Source organism: Lucilia cuprina, chromosome 4 (assembly GCF_022045245.1).
Source record: "Lucilia cuprina isolate Lc7/37 chromosome 4, ASM2204524v1, whole genome shotgun sequence".
NCBI lineage: Eukaryota > Metazoa > Arthropoda > Insecta > Diptera > Calliphoridae > Lucilia > Lucilia cuprina.
This window is the reverse complement of record NC_060952.1, coordinates 77,813,908-77,831,814: the sequence shown is the minus strand read 5'-3', so window position 1 is coordinate 77,831,814 and position 17,907 is coordinate 77,813,908. Positions and strand designations below refer to the sequence as shown.

At 29.8% G+C, this 17,907-nt stretch overlaps 3 protein-coding genes across 4 annotated transcripts in view; 2 read left to right on the top strand and 1 right to left on the bottom strand.

The window, feature by feature from the left end:
• Positions 1–893: 893 nt before the first annotated feature.
• On the top strand, positions 894–4,212 carry LOC111678066 (coiled-coil domain-containing protein 149). Its single transcript, XM_023439301.2, has 6 exons — positions 894–1,642; positions 1,731–1,874; positions 1,977–2,084; positions 2,217–2,310; positions 2,523–2,661; positions 2,728–4,212. Exons 1-6 carry the CDS (start codon positions 1,001–1,003, stop codon positions 3,521–3,523), a joined length of 1,923 nt encoding a protein of 640 aa, XP_023295069.2. The 5' UTR covers positions 894–1,000; the 3' UTR covers positions 3,524–4,212.
• Positions 4,213–8,564: 4,352 nt separating this feature from the next.
• The window catches only part of LOC111678076 (protein Lilipod), a 41,755-nt gene continuing 32,412 nt past the window's right edge, over positions 8,565–17,907 (bottom strand). The window contains exons 4-9 of one of the 2 annotated variants that reach the window (XM_023439312.2): positions 17,600–17,830; positions 17,307–17,375; positions 12,989–13,578; positions 12,693–12,924; positions 12,471–12,627; positions 8,565–8,969 (exon numbers count right to left, since the gene is read on the bottom strand). In XM_023439312.2, the coding sequence (XP_023295080.1) occupies positions 8,942–8,969; positions 12,471–12,627; positions 12,693–12,924; positions 12,989–13,578; positions 17,307–17,375; positions 17,600–17,830 (1,307 nt within the window). In that variant the 3' untranslated portion in view covers positions 8,565–8,941. Of the gene's footprint in view, positions 8,970–11,886; positions 12,628–12,692; positions 12,925–12,988; positions 13,579–17,306; positions 17,376–17,599; positions 17,831–17,907 lie in introns of those variants that run through there. The other variant, XM_023439311.2, reaches the window with a different exon arrangement.
• On the top strand, positions 14,405–15,502 carry LOC111678077 (tetratricopeptide repeat protein 12). Its single transcript, XM_023439314.2, has 4 exons — positions 14,405–14,602; positions 14,663–14,887; positions 14,956–15,078; positions 15,233–15,502. Exons 1-4 carry the CDS (start codon positions 14,472–14,474, stop codon positions 15,450–15,452), a joined length of 699 nt encoding a protein of 232 aa, XP_023295082.2. The 5' UTR covers positions 14,405–14,471; the 3' UTR covers positions 15,453–15,502.

Genomic DNA, 17,907 nt, shown 5'->3' with positions numbered 1-17,907 from the left:
CCAATTCACAGTGTTATTGTTGCTTTTTTAACAAAGCATGAAAAAATGTGGCTTTTTTGATGAAATTTTCAGAGGTTGTCTCGGATTTTTGCTCATATCTCCGTTATTTATAGACCGATTTTGCTGATTTTAAATAGCGATCTTCTCGAAAGCATGTCTAACTTAATTATTGAAGATTCGGATCTCGCCGATATCTGGGGACCTCTAAAAACTGATTTCACCAGACAGACAGACAGACAAACAGTCGGACATGGCTTAATCGACTCCGCTATCTATAAGGATCCAGAATATATATACTTTATAGGGTCGGAAAATTATATTATAGAAATTACAAACGGAATGACAAACTTATATATACCCTTCTCACTAAGGTGAAGGGTATAAAAACATATTGGCTTCAGTTTAAAAAAAAAAACTGTAAAATTAGTTTCCAATTTAACTAATCTACAATCGTTTTTTAGTTTTTGAGACCAAATGTACTCTCAAAAGCAGAGCCATACCTTTCTTAAACGAGTTTCCCGTTAAATTCCTATTAGTGAGGGAGACAGAGCCAATATAACACCTTTTTTATACCCTTTAATTATAAAATAACCCAGAAATATTAGCAGCTAATTAATAACTATTTTAGATTATTTTCCTTTATTCAAGCGTCAAGGATTATTGTATTTTTGTATAAACATTGTTCTTTTCCTTCTCTTTATGTATAAAGCTTTTCAAAAGAAAACATTTAAACATTTAACATTTTTTAAAAGTTTTATTCAAATAAAACAATTAAAAACGGAAACAAAATAATTTACTCTGGCAATACCCTGACTGAAAATAATACAACCCTGTCTTTAAAAGAAAACATAGATAAACAATCGATTTTTGAATGACAGCTATTGTCATAACTGTCATCTCTAATAAAGTGAAAATTTGTGAAAATTTTGTATATTTTTTTTTCATTTCCTAACAAAACTTCTTATTTCACTGCTAATTCAATGCTTGAAAAAATCACAAAATGTCCGATGATGATAGTATGTCTCTAGGACAATATAAAATTAAGGCTTCCACCGTGTGGACCCAACGAAAACGTACACAACAGGGTCGAGAAGTAAACAACAGTGAATACGATGAAATGTTTGGAGAGCATATGGAAAACTATAGTGTGGAAACGACGGCACTGCATCGTAAGTTACAAAGTAAAATGGAGGCTTTACGTATACTACGCAAAGAATTGGAAAAGTTTCGCACAGAACGAGATCAATTCAAATTAATGGCCGAAACATTGCAATTGCGTTATGCAGCCTTGAGACGCAATAGTCTATCGGATATGGGTGGTTTTACGAGCGATACCAGTGGAGTGCCGGGCAGTAATAGTAAAACTAGTGTGGCAAAGATTTTACACGAAAGCAGAGAACGTAATCTTAAACTTACTACAGAAGTTGAGACTTTAAAACAAAAACTTGCCGAGGTTCAGGGTGATATTGAAGTACTGAGAGGTTGTCAAAAACCTTTACCCGATGAGACTAAAAAATCTCATAAAACAAAAGTTTCAATTAAGGAGGATCCATCTATGGATGTTTGTACTAAAGAAATGTTTTTACAGTGGAAACAAGAACGCTCAAATTTTATTTGTCACTTGGAACAATTAAAGAAAAAGGTAAGTGTGTGTTTTCAAAAAAAATTAAGATTGCATGTTTATGTTTTTTTGTTTTCTAATTGATTCAATATTGATTTTATTTTTGTAGAATGCTCAATTAGCTTTTGACTTGAAAGCGGTTATCGATGAAAAAGAAGAATTAACTAATGAACGTGATGCATATAAATGTAAGGCGCATCGTTTAAATCATGAATTGCTGGTGGCTCTAAAGGCCAAGGAAACTCATCCCAAGGTAATGAAATTATAAATAAAAACCAATATTTTGGAATAATAACACTATTAGCTTTAACTCTTTTATAAAAATTGCTAAAATTTGGACTTTCTTTTAATTCAGTTCCTTGATATTGACAGTATCATTTTGGAGAATAAGTACCTGAATGAACGTTTAAAAAACATCGAAAATGAAGTGGAAATAACTAAACATTCATTAAGCAAATACAAGGTAAGAGTAATTGTAACTCTATTAAACTGCCCTGCTTAAAGTTCTAGTTAATACTGATAAATCGTTATCGAATTATGTTTACTAACTTAATATACATGTTCCCTTTCACTTAAAATGCTTACTAAACTAAAGACAATGTTGGAAACAAAACGTAAAAAAGGTATTATGAAATTAGGTGCTCAAACACCCATCAATTTCGATGAAAATATATTATCACATAAACAAGGTAAAGAATTATTAAACGCATTAATATTGATGTTGTGTTCTTCTTTTTGAGTTTTTACGTTTTTTGTTTGATACTTAAATTTATAAATCTTGTCAAGGACATGTTAAAACAAATAAAAATTATAATTTTGAAATTTTCTTTTACAATTTTAAATATTTCTTTTTTGAAACTATTAGTTTTATATTTAAAAAGTCATGTTATTTATTTTTTAGTTAAAAACCTTTTGGAAAGTGGCATTGATTTACCTACAAAAACTGAAACTATACAAGATTTGAAAACACTGTGTTTAACTCTATTGGATAATCTAAATGATAAAAATTTGGCTCTTAACCATCAAAAGAAAACCAATAAGTAAGTAAATGCTAAACTACAATAAAAAATTTTATTTAATTTCATTTTTTTTTTCATTCTTCCCAGAATATTGGCCACTAAAATAGCTGAATTAGAGCAAAGAATGAAATCTTTGGCCGGCATAGAAACAAGTAACGATGATCAAGGTTTCTCAGCATCTGAATTTCTCTTAAGAGGCTATTGTCCCTCACTGGTCGATACTAATTCAAATTCTGGTCAAGAAGAGCAAAAGAAAACAACAAAAACTAGAATAACTTCAGCCACTACAAACAACACGTTTAAAAGTACTACATCATGTGGTGAAAGTCAAGTAACCGAAGATTCTGGTACAATGTCATCGGAAAATGATGAATCCATAAAAATAACCAATGCAGGCAACTCCGACGATGCAATGTCTTCATTATCAACTGAATCTGGACGTAGTATACAATCATCTGAATATGATTTAACTAATCAAGATATGATGATGACACCTTTAAATTTAAATGACTTCACTGATGCCGCTCTCTTTACGTATAAAACACCCTCTACCACCTCTGGTTCGGCAGGTGGTAAAACTCAACGACAAGATTCTTCTAGATCCTTAATACTACCTAATGCCATAGTGCGTGAAAGAAATGATGATTTAAAAGATTTGCCACCAGAATTAGCTGCCTTGGTGCAAAAAGCTTTACATGAATTGGATTTAAGAGATTTTGATGAAGTTGTAGGTGGCATTTGTGAAGATGTGGCTGTAGAGGCCAAAGAAGAGGTGATTTCCTCTAATATAGAGCAAAAAAATAATGATATTTTAGAAGAAGAATTAAATAGTGAAGATGGTGCCATTGGTGGTGTCTGTTCAAATTTAATTGAAGCTAATTAATTGATTAATTTTAAAAAAATATTTTAAGTCCTTTAAACTAATCTCCCACATTCTCATTCAAATATATATTTTTATTTTCTTTACCTTAAACCATATCAGCTATAAACTAACTCTTCATTTAAACACAAACAACTTTGGCCTAAAGTAAACTCAAATACTGTTGAAATCGTTAATATTTTGACAAAATAACCCTTCCCCTCTCTCTATACATACTTAACAAACAATTATATATTTTCTAGTCAATGTTTTAAGAAAAAAAGAAAACTACAAAACAAAAAACAAATTAATAAATTAAATCTAAACAATATTTAACTGCCGCCCTCATATTTATACTCTATACAAATAAATTAAACAAAATACATGAAATTGTACCTTTTTAACTTAACAAAAATAAACCAAAGAAAAAATCACAAAATATTCAAATATTAAATCGCAATACAATACTTAAATAAACTCTTACACACTACATACACATTGTTATTTATAAATACAAATATCTACACTTAACAATTTGTTATTATCATGGATCCGTACAGTTATAATGAACAAAAAAACAAAGCTTAAAACACTTAAATATTATAATAGTAAATTTAAAAGAATGGCTTAAAATATTCGTATTTGTATTGATATACATATATTGTTAAATTAAATGAATAATAAAAAGAAAGACTAACTAAAATAAAGCTATATAAACGTTAAATTAAAAGTATGTTTTAATTATATTTTGCTCTTACAAAAAATATTTTCATTTAAAAATTTCAAAAGTTTAATAACTAAAGATTTCCATCAACTTGCAACCGTTGAAATGGATCAGTCATCGTCTGTAGCTGATGCCGGAAACAAGAGTAATTTCAGCACTAACTAATATTTGGTTGCAGCAATAGCTTTATTGCTTTTTGATCACGCATAGACCTTGACAACATGCTGACCCCAACTCTCCGGGGCATTTTTCCTTGATGACATATTCCATCTTGGTGTATTGCAATCCGGAGGGAAAAGAGACGCTACCAGTACTATACTGTACTATAAACTTATGATGTCACTTCACTCCACTGCTTGTCCTTGGTATGATTTGGTAAACCGCACAATCTGGTACCATAGACATTCAACTGCCCGCAGGACTATGTCCTGGCTGGTCAGTTCGTTAAAGTTTCTTCGGGTCAAACCCAAATTCGCGGGAAGAGTAAGTGGTAGTATTTCGGGATAAGTTCGGTGCTGTTGCCGAAGACAACAGATACCCCACAGAGGAATGACTGTGGGGCTAAGCATTGGAAATGGTTTGGTATCAATTTTATATTACACGGGATGAAGTAATATACAATCATGTTGAATTACGCAGTATTTACAGAGATATTATTCAAAAATAAAAACGCGCGTCCTTTCACATAAGATTAATTTTATTAATAGATACATAAAATATAAATGTCAAATATTTACAGAGTTGTTATATAATGAATAATAATAAAAGTTGCCAGATAGTTTAGAAATTCATTTTCATATTCCAACAAATCAGAGTAAACTCTATGCATACCAAAATTACCACAGTGTGTCTCTGTGAGAACAAAGTCTCGACAGAAGACGTAAACGGAAGTGATGTTTTATATCTCGGAAGTTAAGTAACGGGACAGCAATGATCAGAGATTAGATAGCTCAACTATTTGAGCAAAGTGCTTGTACATGGACCGCCTCATCCATGTACAAAAATTGCAACCTGCGTGTAAGATACACAAAGGAGCAGTGTTGAGTTGTTTATTATACTCAGCCAGTGGTTATAAAAGTACCTCCGTGAGATAGGGCTACGCGTCAGGTTCTCACGTAAAGCACTTTGACTTAAATGTCAAGGTGCTCATAACATCTACCACATATTCAACTGCTCAGTCAATCCTACTTACCTTTGTCCAATGGATTTATGGGTATATCCATATTATATGTACATATATTGATGAAGAACCCCCAACTAGATAATTCTATAGTTTTACCTCTTACAACAACTACAACTACGCAATTTTCCAAAAATATACTCACTAAACTACATATTCTCAAATGTGTTCCAAAACATAACGAAATTTTGTATGAGCGATGGTATACAAAATTTTGTCCACGAAACTACTACGGTAATGAACAGGCAGATGATCTTGCAAGAACGGGATCTGCTCTTGATATCTCCAAAGCCGTTCCAGTAAGCTCCGTTAAGTTATATCAAGAGCAATATCCTCAGATTCTTTCTTCAAAAAGCTGAAAATAGGTGGAATAACCTAGACACATGTAAAGGGGCCAAGTTATTGTGGCCCTCCTTCAATGAGAAACGCACAAGACAGCTTATAAACCGAAGTAGGCGGGACATATCGAGTCTGATAACAGTAATAACAGGACACTGGGTAATAGGCAGACACGCAAGTTGGCTTGGGCTCCCTTTCAATGATCACTGTCGCAGTTGCAAAGACAGAGAAAAGGAAGTAACGGTCTTCCATCTCCTCTGTGAATGCCCTGCTCTGGCCGTAAAGAGAAATCGCTTCCTTGGCAATTACTTCATATCTAACCTTGGCGAGAAATCTGTGTTTAGGCTTAATGATATTCTCACAGCTACGGGCTGGATCTAATACTACAAATACAACATCTGACGAGTGGAGTGGTCCGGTCAAAACGGAGTCTCTTCGATTCTACTTGACAGTTCGCATGCAGTGAACTACCACGTAAACCAACCAACCATATCTTTTCGAATTTGACATAATATACACTTTCCTTTCAATCTATCTAGCAATCATACAATTTCCAAATCTTTTAAGTCAATTAAATCCATATTTCTGTTATTATATTTATTTTAAATAAGTCTTATTTTTTAGTTTTTATATGGAAAAATTAAGTCTTAAGAATACTTAAATATAATAGTTAATAAATATAAGTGTATATACAGTGTATTTCATAAGTATTCGAATTTAGGTATACTATGAAAAGAAACCAAATTTAATAAATAAATAAATTTGTTATATTATCTAAACAGTCCTTAGGTTTCATATCACACTTTTTAAAATTTTAAAAAATTACATTTAATTAAATTAATTAAGCTTTTTTAAAAAGAACTCCATAAAATTACCTCACAAAAGTATTCGAATTTTTCCTGTATTTCACACTTCATCATATTATACGAAACATAAAGTTAGAATCAAATGTTTTTTTGCTTAAAATTGTTTAAGGGGTTACTATCAATCGAAGGGATATATTTTTGGCCCATTTGGGCCACAATTTTGGAAGATAGTACCATCTTTTTATTTAATATCTTTAAAATGGCAATATTTGTAATTTTTCTACTTTTTTCCAGAGATAAAACCAAAATTCGATATTGGGACTTAATGAACCCCTTGGCATATCTAAAAATAATATTTTTTGTTACAAGAATCTGTATTTAAAAGTTCCAAGATATATGCATGTTTTGGAGTTGTATTCCGCTACAATGTCGGGGAAATTGAAAATATATATGTGCTAATATCTACATGAATATATACTAGCCAACTTTGTCGGAAAATATCGATCCTAATGGAACGAAAAGGAGCTTAAGATCCAGATAATTCAATTGGAAACAGTAGAACGATCCCAAAAATACATCATGGAACGTTTAAGTACAGATCCTTACAACAAAATATATTACTTTTAGATACCTCAAGGAGTCTAATAAATCTCAATTTAAAATTTTGGATTTATCTCTGGAAAAAAGGGAAAAATAAATGAAAATGTGGTCAAAATCCGCCATTTTAATGATATTACTTATAAAGATGGTAAAATCGCCCCAAAATTGTGGCCCAAATGGGCCAAAAATATATCCCTTCGATTGATAGTAACCCCTTAAACAATTTTAAGCAAAAAAAAAAACATTCGATTCAAACTTTATGTTTCGTATAATATGATGTAATGTAAAATACAGGAAAAATTCGAATACTTTTCTGAAGTAATTTTATTGACTTCCTTTAAAAAAAGCTTAATTAATTTAAGTAAATGAATATTTTTCAAGTTATAAAAATTATGATATGAAACCTAAGGACTGCCTAGATAATATAACAAATGTATTAATTTATTTTGCACACAAAAATATTATTAAATTTGGTTTCTTTCCATAGAATACCTAAACTCGAATACTTATGAGAGACACTGTATGTTTCATTGGCATATTTCAAATTGCATTGTAATGAATTGTAATAATACATCTTTTTAACCCAAAGATCAAAGTTAACTTTTCTAAAGGATTGAATCTGGCTTCAGAATTTTTACATAACGTCAGCATTTTGAGATATCATGCCCTAATTATTAACTCGTTGACGCTTACTGAAAAACTGATATATCTATCCAGATGCACACAAAATTTTAGTACATACTTCGGTAAATTCCAAGAATACGGCGCGAATATAAATTTAAATGAAAAATGTTGTTGACATAATAAAACTATATTATTTTATTTTTAAAACAATATCGAAAGATTTAAAAAAAATATATATATATTATAAACCGATTTATAGTACAAAATCCCAGCAAAAAAAAGCTTGAAATTATACTTTACAAACAACATCTTAATCACATCTAAAAATGCGATTAAATACTATTCACTTTTATAAACTAAATATTTTCTTACCCAACAAAAAATAATAGATGTCATACTTTACAAACGACATCTTAATCACATCTAAAAATGCGATTATATATTTTTCGCTTTTATAAACCAACTATTTTCTACAAATGAAAACTTAGTTAAAAGTGAGGAAAGAGATGTAGAAATGTAACTACAAATAACATATTGGAAGTACATCAAACATTGGTGAAAAACCAATGAAATTAACATAAGCATATCATTGATAAAATTTGGTTTATTTTTGACATCCAAATATCGGATTTTTATTGCATCTATTAATAAGTTTAGATGTAGTTCATAGTTGTCAAAATTTAAGAACATCTCTCCAATGACACGCTAATGTAAAATTCATAGGTTTTTCACCAAAATTGGAAGTACTTCAAGTATGTTATTTGTGGTGAAAATTCAACTTCTTTTTCCTCATTTTTTTGCTGGGAAGTTATTTCACTTTAGTCAATGAAACGATGTTATTTTTTCAATCTTTAGAACAAAATATCTCAAAATTCTCATGTGATGCAGAAAATAGTTTTGTTAGTTTCGAAATTTGTTCAAATTTATCCTTTGGAAATGTATATTTTGGTCTCTGGGTTCGAATTTTCTTTTTTGTTGGACCGTGTAAACAAAATCAGTTAGCAAATTTTGTAAAAAGTGAACCAGCACTTTAAAAAAATATTTAACTTTTGTCGATATACTTAAAACTGAAAATTTCAAAAATAATATTCAGATTCGAGTGTGTATTTGTGTGTGTATTTTACAATATAACACTTAAACATAAATAGATGTATATAAAAGTTCTAACGTCATCCCAACATAAATATTGCACTTAATCTGTAATTAAACAAAAAGAATAAAGAAATTAAACAGGAAAAGGTGTTGTTTAGTAAAATTTTTGATTAACGATCATCTATGATTGACGAGAATGATTAAAGAGAAAAGAGAAAGAAAATTTAGCATGATAAAACTTGTGCAATTTTGAATTGAACTAAAACAGTTTTTGTTTTTAATTTTTGTAATTATCACATAATTTTATTAAATTTATTTAAGACTAAAGCATTAGTTTGTTTAATTTGTATAAAATATTTTAATTAGTATTTAGCTGTTGTGTGTTATGTATTAATTTGGTTTTAAGGAACAGTTATTAATAATTTACAATAGTTTGTATGTATTCATTGTATGTATGGTATGTTAGTAATATATTTTCATTATTTTATGTATAAATAAACATATAAATTTGTCTACCAATTAGTTAGCATTTAAATATTTAATTAATTTTAAAATGTTTTCTAAATAATAAAACAAAAACTATTAACAGTTTTAAAGTATGATTGCTAGAGAACACAGCCAAATTTTATTTTCTATAATAAATTTATCGAAAATATTAGTTTACAGAAAATACTCACTGACTTTAGCGTGAAACAGTTACAATTTAAATATTTTGTTTTTTTTTTTATTAAACTTTTAAAATACTTATCTTATTGTTTTATTATAGTGAGTATCGATCTTAAAATATATATTGCAAACTTACTTAAAATAACTTTGTTTTATTGTTTAAAGTATAGCATTTTGATGAGTTCTTTTAATATTTAACGCTTTCCTGTATGTTTATTAATTCGTTATAGTTTTCTTGCCTTTTACATAAAAATTTATCAAAGGTTTATAAAACATATCATTAAACAAAATTCATCTTATAAACCTTTGATAAATATTTATGAATTATTTTAAATGTATACAAAATCTTAGAAAAACAGGAGATCTAATTATGTATTTCTTATAATTTGTATTAGAGAATATTTATTTTAAACCTAAAGGATGATTTTTTTGTTTGCAAACATGAAGAACATTATAAATAAGTTTCGGTTTTTTGACCATTGCATCTTATTTAAATAAGTTGTTAAAATTAACATTTTAAAACACAGGCCGCAAAATTTAAAAAAGTTGAAACTCTGAGAAAAAGTTATATCTTTGCAAAAGATTGGGCAGCGCTGAATCCAAATCTCGAAGATTTGACAGATGTTAAGGCTTTATTTTATAGCTGACAGAATGGGCTTTCAGATGGCATATAAAATGTTTTACATAAAGTTGTCTTGACGCTGTTATAACATCTGAATAAGGGACAAAAAATTGAATTTTTTCAAACTTCAGTACACGACCCAGCAAAAAACAAGTAGAAAAGTATAGTCGGGCATGGCCGACCATACAACACCATACACCATGAGTATATTTTTAAAAATTTTATTTTTTATAAAGAAATTTTTATGTTGAATATTACCATAATTCCAACCAACATATTTAAGCAATTTATTGATAAAAAATTAAAATTTCGTAATGAGGCTTTATATGTATGGGGGCTAGGGTCAAATAAGGGCCGATCCTTACGATCGGCCAATTTTTAAAGAGATAGTAGAATATTTGACGTAATTATGGCATAAAAAGTTCAAATCGGGAGGTACGGTTGTATGAGGGCTAGGTGAAATAATGAACTGATTTCAACCATTTTCAATAGGCTTCGTCCCTGTGCCAAAAAAAACATGCTAGGTCCAAATTTCATCAAATTATCTTGAAAATTGCGGCCTGTACCTTGCGCACAAGGTTTACATGGGCAGCCAGCCAGCCGGACAGACGGACATGTCTTAATCTAATCAAAAAATTATTCTGAATCGATCGGTATACTTAAAGGTGGGTATTGGACCAATATTTTTGTATGTTACAAACATCAGCAAAAAAGTATAATACCCTCCCCACTATAGTGGTGTAGGGTATAAAAAGTGTGGAAAAAGATATAGTATTTTCATCAGAACTAGTAACTTGAAATGCTTCAAATTCCGGTGAAAAACCTATGAAATTTACATTAGTGTGTCATTGTTGTTGTAACAGCTCGACTGTGGCTTTCTTTTGGCCGAGTATGACTCAGGTCGTTCCGAAGCGAAGATCCAATTGTCATGGGAACGAGTGTGTCATTGGAGGGATGTTGTTCATTTTTGAGAACTCTGAACAACATCTAATCTTAGTTTAAGAAGCAGTTGTAAATCCGATATTTGGACGTTAACAATAAAACACATTCTCTTAAAGACACTCTTATGAAAATTTCACCAAAACTTAATGTACTTCAAATATGTTATTTGTAATGACTTTTCTACATCTCTTTTGTAAAGTATTACATCAATTATTTTTTGCTGGAGATATCTCGAATTCCATATGTAATGAGATATGGATTCTGCGCTGCTTAAACCAAAGTACTCTTTAGTCTATGGATGTAAAATTTGTCGTCCTGTGTAATTTTTATTTTAAATCTCCAATTTTTTCTTACAGCAATCTGTTTAAACGTTTAGACGATTAATTAAAAAACAAATACAAAAATATTAAAAACATATACATATACTAGAGTATCAGAGTTCGATTCCAGCAACAGACTTTTTTTCTCTTACTATAACTTGTCTTTCTCTAAAACTATTGTGTTGAAAATATAAAAGCATAAAGCATATTAAAACAGTTTTTAAAAGCTTTTTTTCAAAATAAATAAAAAAAAGTTATGTAAATCTTTCCACAAATATTGTAATATTGTATTAAAAAATAACTAGAATTTTTTTTAAATCTCACAAAGAAATTTGAAATTTTTAATTTCGAAGCATAAAACTGGATTTTAAAGCTTGTTTAAATATAAACATGCAAAACTTATTAAAACATTTCACAAAAAAAATATTTTTATATTTGCATTAAAAACCATTTTCGAAGATACTCTCTAATATTGTATTGAAATTAGAATTTATTTAATTAATCTTAAATGTTTCACTAAAACTTAATTAAGACATGGTACATCAAACATAAAGTTTATTTCTAAATTAAAATGTTAAATGATTTATAGATTTTATAACTAAATTACAAATTTAATATGTTTTATGATAAATAATTTATAAATTTATTAAATTTAGTGTTTTTATATTTAAATTTTTTTGTTTTAATATTAAGTAAAGAATATGTAGATTTGAAATGAACTATTATTAAACTTTTGTATTTCTAGTATGAAAATTGGCAAAAACTCTTAAGAACGACACAATAAAACCATTATCATTTAAATGATTAATCACACTACGCCACATAATTAAAGCCATAGAAGAGAATGATGAAAATGTTGTGGGTAAAATAGAAGATTTTAAATGTTTAATAGGAACCATAAATGAAGATGGGTGAGTTGTTAATGTCGTTGTTTGTAGTGCAGTAGGTAGAGTGTTATGTTTTGGCAGTATGTTAATGGTTTTAAAGCGTCGTTTTAGTAAATATCAGTTGATGAATGACATGTAGTTAGTAAAAATTACATAATTCTCTACTAACCGCGCACAAAGCTCTTGACGCACGGTGGCGGTAAATTTATTGGCCACCACTAAAGCAGTGGTAGAGCCGAATACCAAATTGTATAGTAGAACGATTTGGAAATTGCCCAACCATTCGATGGCACCAAAATCACCCAATAAATCGAAATTAGTAATGCCTTGAAAAAAAATTAAATAAACTTATTTAAATTTCTTATAAAATTTTAACTTAATAACAACTCACCTATAATACGGCTTAGTAATGGCAGGGCAGAACTTAAAATCAGCACTAAAGCACAATTAAGTATCAATTGTGATAGTGAAGTTTTGCGCCTTTGTGGTCTTACATTACGCATAAAGGGCATGGTGTAGAAACCCACTGCTGAAGTGGCTCCCAAATAAAATATCAGACACACCTCTAGGCCGGCACCAAAGGGACCTAACTTCGATAAGGAAGTTATGCCCAAAGTAAATTGCTACAAAACAATTAATAAATTAAAAACTTAATTTTCGTATTAAATTTTGTTCAACTAAACTTACCCGTGTACTTAAAGGTAGTGCCTTAATGCCAATCAATAACTCCAGTGTATTCTGCACCACCAGCAAAATAGTAATACCCGTAAAGAACAGTAACAACAACATAGCCAAAGGATATACGAAATTTCTTTGAAATGCTGAAGATTTCTTAAGTTTCTCCAATTCTTTACGCTCAGTTTCCAACTCTCTCAGTCTTTCGTTTAATTTAGCTTGATGATCATGTATCTCACCATTCATGGGTTTTCTTTGTATTAAATGTGATAATGATGTACGTGATGATAGATTATTATAATAATAACTAAAATTATTTCTATTTTGCTGATGCGGTGAATGATGATGACCATTTAGCATGTTGTGTAGAATATAGCTGCCAGATGGTGTATCGTATGTTGTGTTATTGGATGAAAATGTACCATTAAGAGATTCGTTAATGCTAACATTTTGTAGCTCTAAATTAGCTAATTTACGCTTAACACTGGCTTCTTCCATGTGAAAAGCAATGTACTCTTCGTTGACATCACGCAAGAGATGTGGCTTAACCAGAACTTGGCCGACAACACCAAAGAGACGTACAAAGCCAAATGGTGTGCAAACTGGAAAGAAATAATAAATCAATAGATTAAAAAATATATAGTAAATATGCATTGAGTCTATAGCCTATAGTCTAGACTATAGTATTTTCTTTAATCTGGTCTAGAGTATAGTCTATAGTATAGGCTCTAGTATAGTCTCTGGTCTAGTCTATAGTATAGTCTCTAGTATAGTTTATAGTCTAGTCTATAGTCTAGTATATAGTCTAGTCTATAGTCTAGTCTATAGTCTAGTCTATAGTCTAGTCTATAGTCTAGTCTATAGTCTAGTCTATAGTCTAGTCTATAGTCTAGTCTATAGTCTAGTCTATAGTCTAGTCTATAGTATAGTCTATAGTCTAGTCTATAGTCTAGTCTATAGTCTAGTCTATAGTCTAGTCTATAGTCTAGTCTATAGTCTAGTCTACAGTCTGGTCTATAGTCTAGTCTATATTCTAGTCTATATTCTAGTCTATAGTCTAGTCTATAGTCTAGTCTATAGTCTAGTCTATAGTGTAGACTAGTACATAGTATAGACTAGTATATAGTCTAGACTAGCCCATAGTCTAGTCTATAGTCTAGTCTATAGTCTAGTCCATAGTCTAGTTTATAGTATAGCCTATAGTATAGTCTTGTCTACAATCTAGTTCATAGTTATATATACCCTTAGTTCGTTTGCGAATGATCCCGCTAGTTGTCAGATAAAACATATTCCTTGACAACTTCTTACCATGGATTCGTCTTACAAAAACTGTTTCTAAATTAAGGTTACTATGACAATGGAAAAAACAAAATATCTGGCAACCATTTTTGTTTATTCTATTACCAAAAGAAAATTTTCTACAGAAGCTAAAAATCAATTGAATACAATAGTTTTTGAAAAAAAACTAAAATTTGTCAATAAATAACATTTAACAATGAATACTCCTGGATTAGATGAAGATTTTTTGGAATTTGAATCAAAAGTTAATCAAGTTATGAAACTGCTGGAAGACATAAGCAATGCCAATAAAAAGGAGGGAGAAGAAGGAGCAACCAAGAAATCTGCGTAAGTATAAGATAAAAAGAAAAGAAATAAACTTTTTATTTCTAACATCACTAATTTTAGAACCAAAAATATTATGGATGAAATAAACGAAAATGATTTTATTATTACGGTCAAAGAAGATCGCACATCAATTAATAAGAAATCTACAACAAAAATAGAAGATACCGATAAGAAGGATGTAGCTGAAATGGATAAATTTACGTTTATGAAACAGCTGGAACAAGATGCCGAAGAAAGAGCAAAAAATAAAAGGGAACGTGAAAGAATAGCGCAAAATTTTAGAAGGTTTGTGAAGAAGTAAACTTAATAAAACTATGTTGATAAGAGTATGAAACAATTTATTTTCAATTTAGTTTGGGCAATGAAGCCTTCCGTAAACAAAACTATGAAAAGGCCATAAACATGTATACCAAGGCGATAGATCATGTTAAGGATAGTCCTATATTGTATAATAATCGAGCTTTATCCTATATGAAGTAAGTAAAACTTCAACAATTTAAATTTTAAAGTTTTATTTGAAGTTTTTGTCAAATCGTCTAAATATTGGAGCAAAGCAATATTGCATTTTTAATTATTATAATTCTATTCAAGCATAAGGTTAATAACTTTTTCTTTATCTTTTACGTGTAGATTGAAAAACTATAAACGTGCCATTATGGATTGTGATTATGTTTTGAATAAATTGGAAGAGAAAAATCTACGGAGTTGGCTATATCGCGCTGCTGCTTATAAACGTTGTGGTGATGAAAAGAACTTCGAAACTAGTATTAAGTTGGCACGAAAAAGTAATCCAAAGAAAACTGATTTTATTGATGATTTTTTAGATAAATTTGCCAGAGAATCAATTTAAATAATATTTAAATTTATTAAAAAATAAAATATATATGTATAATTCTACTTAAAAAATATGTATCTATATTTTTGGTTGTATACCTCATATCTTCCGGTTAGTCTAGTCTATAGTCTAGTCTATAGTGTAGTCTATAGTCTGGTCTAGTCTATAGTCTAGTCTATAGTCTAGTCTATAGTCTAGTCTATAGACTATAGTCTAGTCTATAGTCTAGTCTATAGACTATAGTCTAGTCTATAGTCTAGTCTATAGACTATAGTCTAGTCTATAGTCTAGTCTATAGACTATAGTCTAGTCTATAGTCTAGTCTATAGTCTAGTCTATAGTCTAGTCTATAGTCTAGTCTATAGTCTAGTCTATAGTCTAGTCTATAGTCTAGTCTATAGTCTAGTCTATAGTCTAGTCTATAGTCTAGTCTATAGTCTATAGTCTAGTCTATAGTCTAGTCTATAGTCTAGTCTATAGTCTAGTCTATAGTCTTATCTATAGTCTAGTCTATAGTCTAGTCTATAGTCAAGTCTATAGTCTAGTCTATAGTCTAGTGTTGAAATAAGTTTTCAATCGCAGTAGATTTTGATTTTAAGTTTTTCATGCTATTGAAAAATTTTGTTATTCTGAAAAATTATTTTAAACGAATAAACGTTTTATTAATTTCAGATGTATATTCCCCAAATCGATTTCCATTAATTTTCTCGCCGTATTACCGTCATTTGTACTACCGCAACTTGGAAGTGGTTTGTCGATGTTTAATCCCATCTGAACTTTAAATTCTTCTTGGATTCTGCTTTTTTCCGCAGCTCTCAGTTCTTTCAATTCTTCATTATTTTTTGTTGATTTAGTAAGATTCTCTGTCACACTTCTATATTTAAGGTCGTATGCTATGTGTAAAAAGTAATCCAAAAATCGTATTCTGGCATGAAGTGGTGAAATTCCGAAAGACAGGACTTCTTCATTAATACTTCTGCTTTTGTTTTATAATTGCAACTTTTTTTCATTAATATTGAGCATCTCCAGAAGGAAGAAGTTTCTGTTATGGCATTGCTGACTTTCCATCAATTATTGTTAAGCTTAGCTGATATCATACGTTAATAGAGAATTCCTTTATTTTTATGCAAATGGGCTCCAGTGCATTTATTTCATCTTTTAAATATTCCCCTAAATCTTTTGTTGTTTTCTTTGACTCCTTTATATATTCAAATCCAATTTTGAACCCGGATTAGGGGAATATGAACGAATTTGTAATGGCACTAATGATGACATAAATACACTTTTTGTAGTCTGCTAATGTTCGACTTCCACAAGCTTGGTTTGTATTCTGGAAGTGCTGATAAACCGTCACATCCCCACTTACACATTAAAGACAACATCACAGTTATGAATTTTCCTTAGTTGGTATTCTGAAAAGTCTGACACAATTCTTGATGCTGTGTTTTCGAGCAAAGATGATATATCAATACAGCTTCCACATCATTAACAGCAATAGGTCTATAGTCTAGTCTATAGTCTAGTCTATAGTCTAGTTTATAGTCTAGTCTATAGTCTAGTCTATAGTCTAGTCTATAGTCTAGTCTATAGTCTAGTCTATAGTCTAGTCTTATAGTTAATCTTTAGTCTATTTTATAATTCAAAATGCGAAGTACGGGAACACGTCTTATACTTGTTTTACACAATTTTCCTCTGTTTTAAATATTCATTATATTCAACATTAAAGTCAAATTTAAATAACTGCGTACATTGTAAATTTTCCGACAATTTCCAAAATGCAATTATTTACAGGTGTATAGAAAACAAATGAGAAAATCTCACATTGCAACAACATTAATAGATATTTATAAACAAAAAAAATAAACTTACCAAGTAGCAGTAGCACACCCAAAAAAGATACACATGAATATAAAAATGGCAAATGAACGCTACCCAAATCTATAAATAAACATAAGAAAAGAGAAAAAAAAGAAATAATTAATGACAATATCAGATAAGGTGGTAGTTAATATGACTAGGAAGGTATTACAATAATACACTGCACCCAGATAAATGATTTAAAATTACAAGCGTAAAATTTACAATAAATTTCCGCTATAAATTTTATATTCACTTATTTCTTTTCACAGCAGCTACGAATGAAGAATGAAATTAAAACTTACTTAATAGCGATAAAAATCCAATCTTTTCTGGATCCATAACGGCGGATAAAACATACGTGAGACCCAATACAACAAATGCCAACAGGCTAAATACTGTAAATGTTTCATAGACACGGGGTATAATGCCTTTTTTATTGCCAGAAAACCCGGTCGATTCGGTAAATAGATAAGCGAATGGCAGGAACACAAACAGGGAGAGATTGGAGAACAAAAATACATGATTCCAAAGTCCTAAGTAGAAAATGTAAAAATTAGAAAACAATTATATAAAAAAACTTACAAATACAATAAACTTTATATGTTTACAA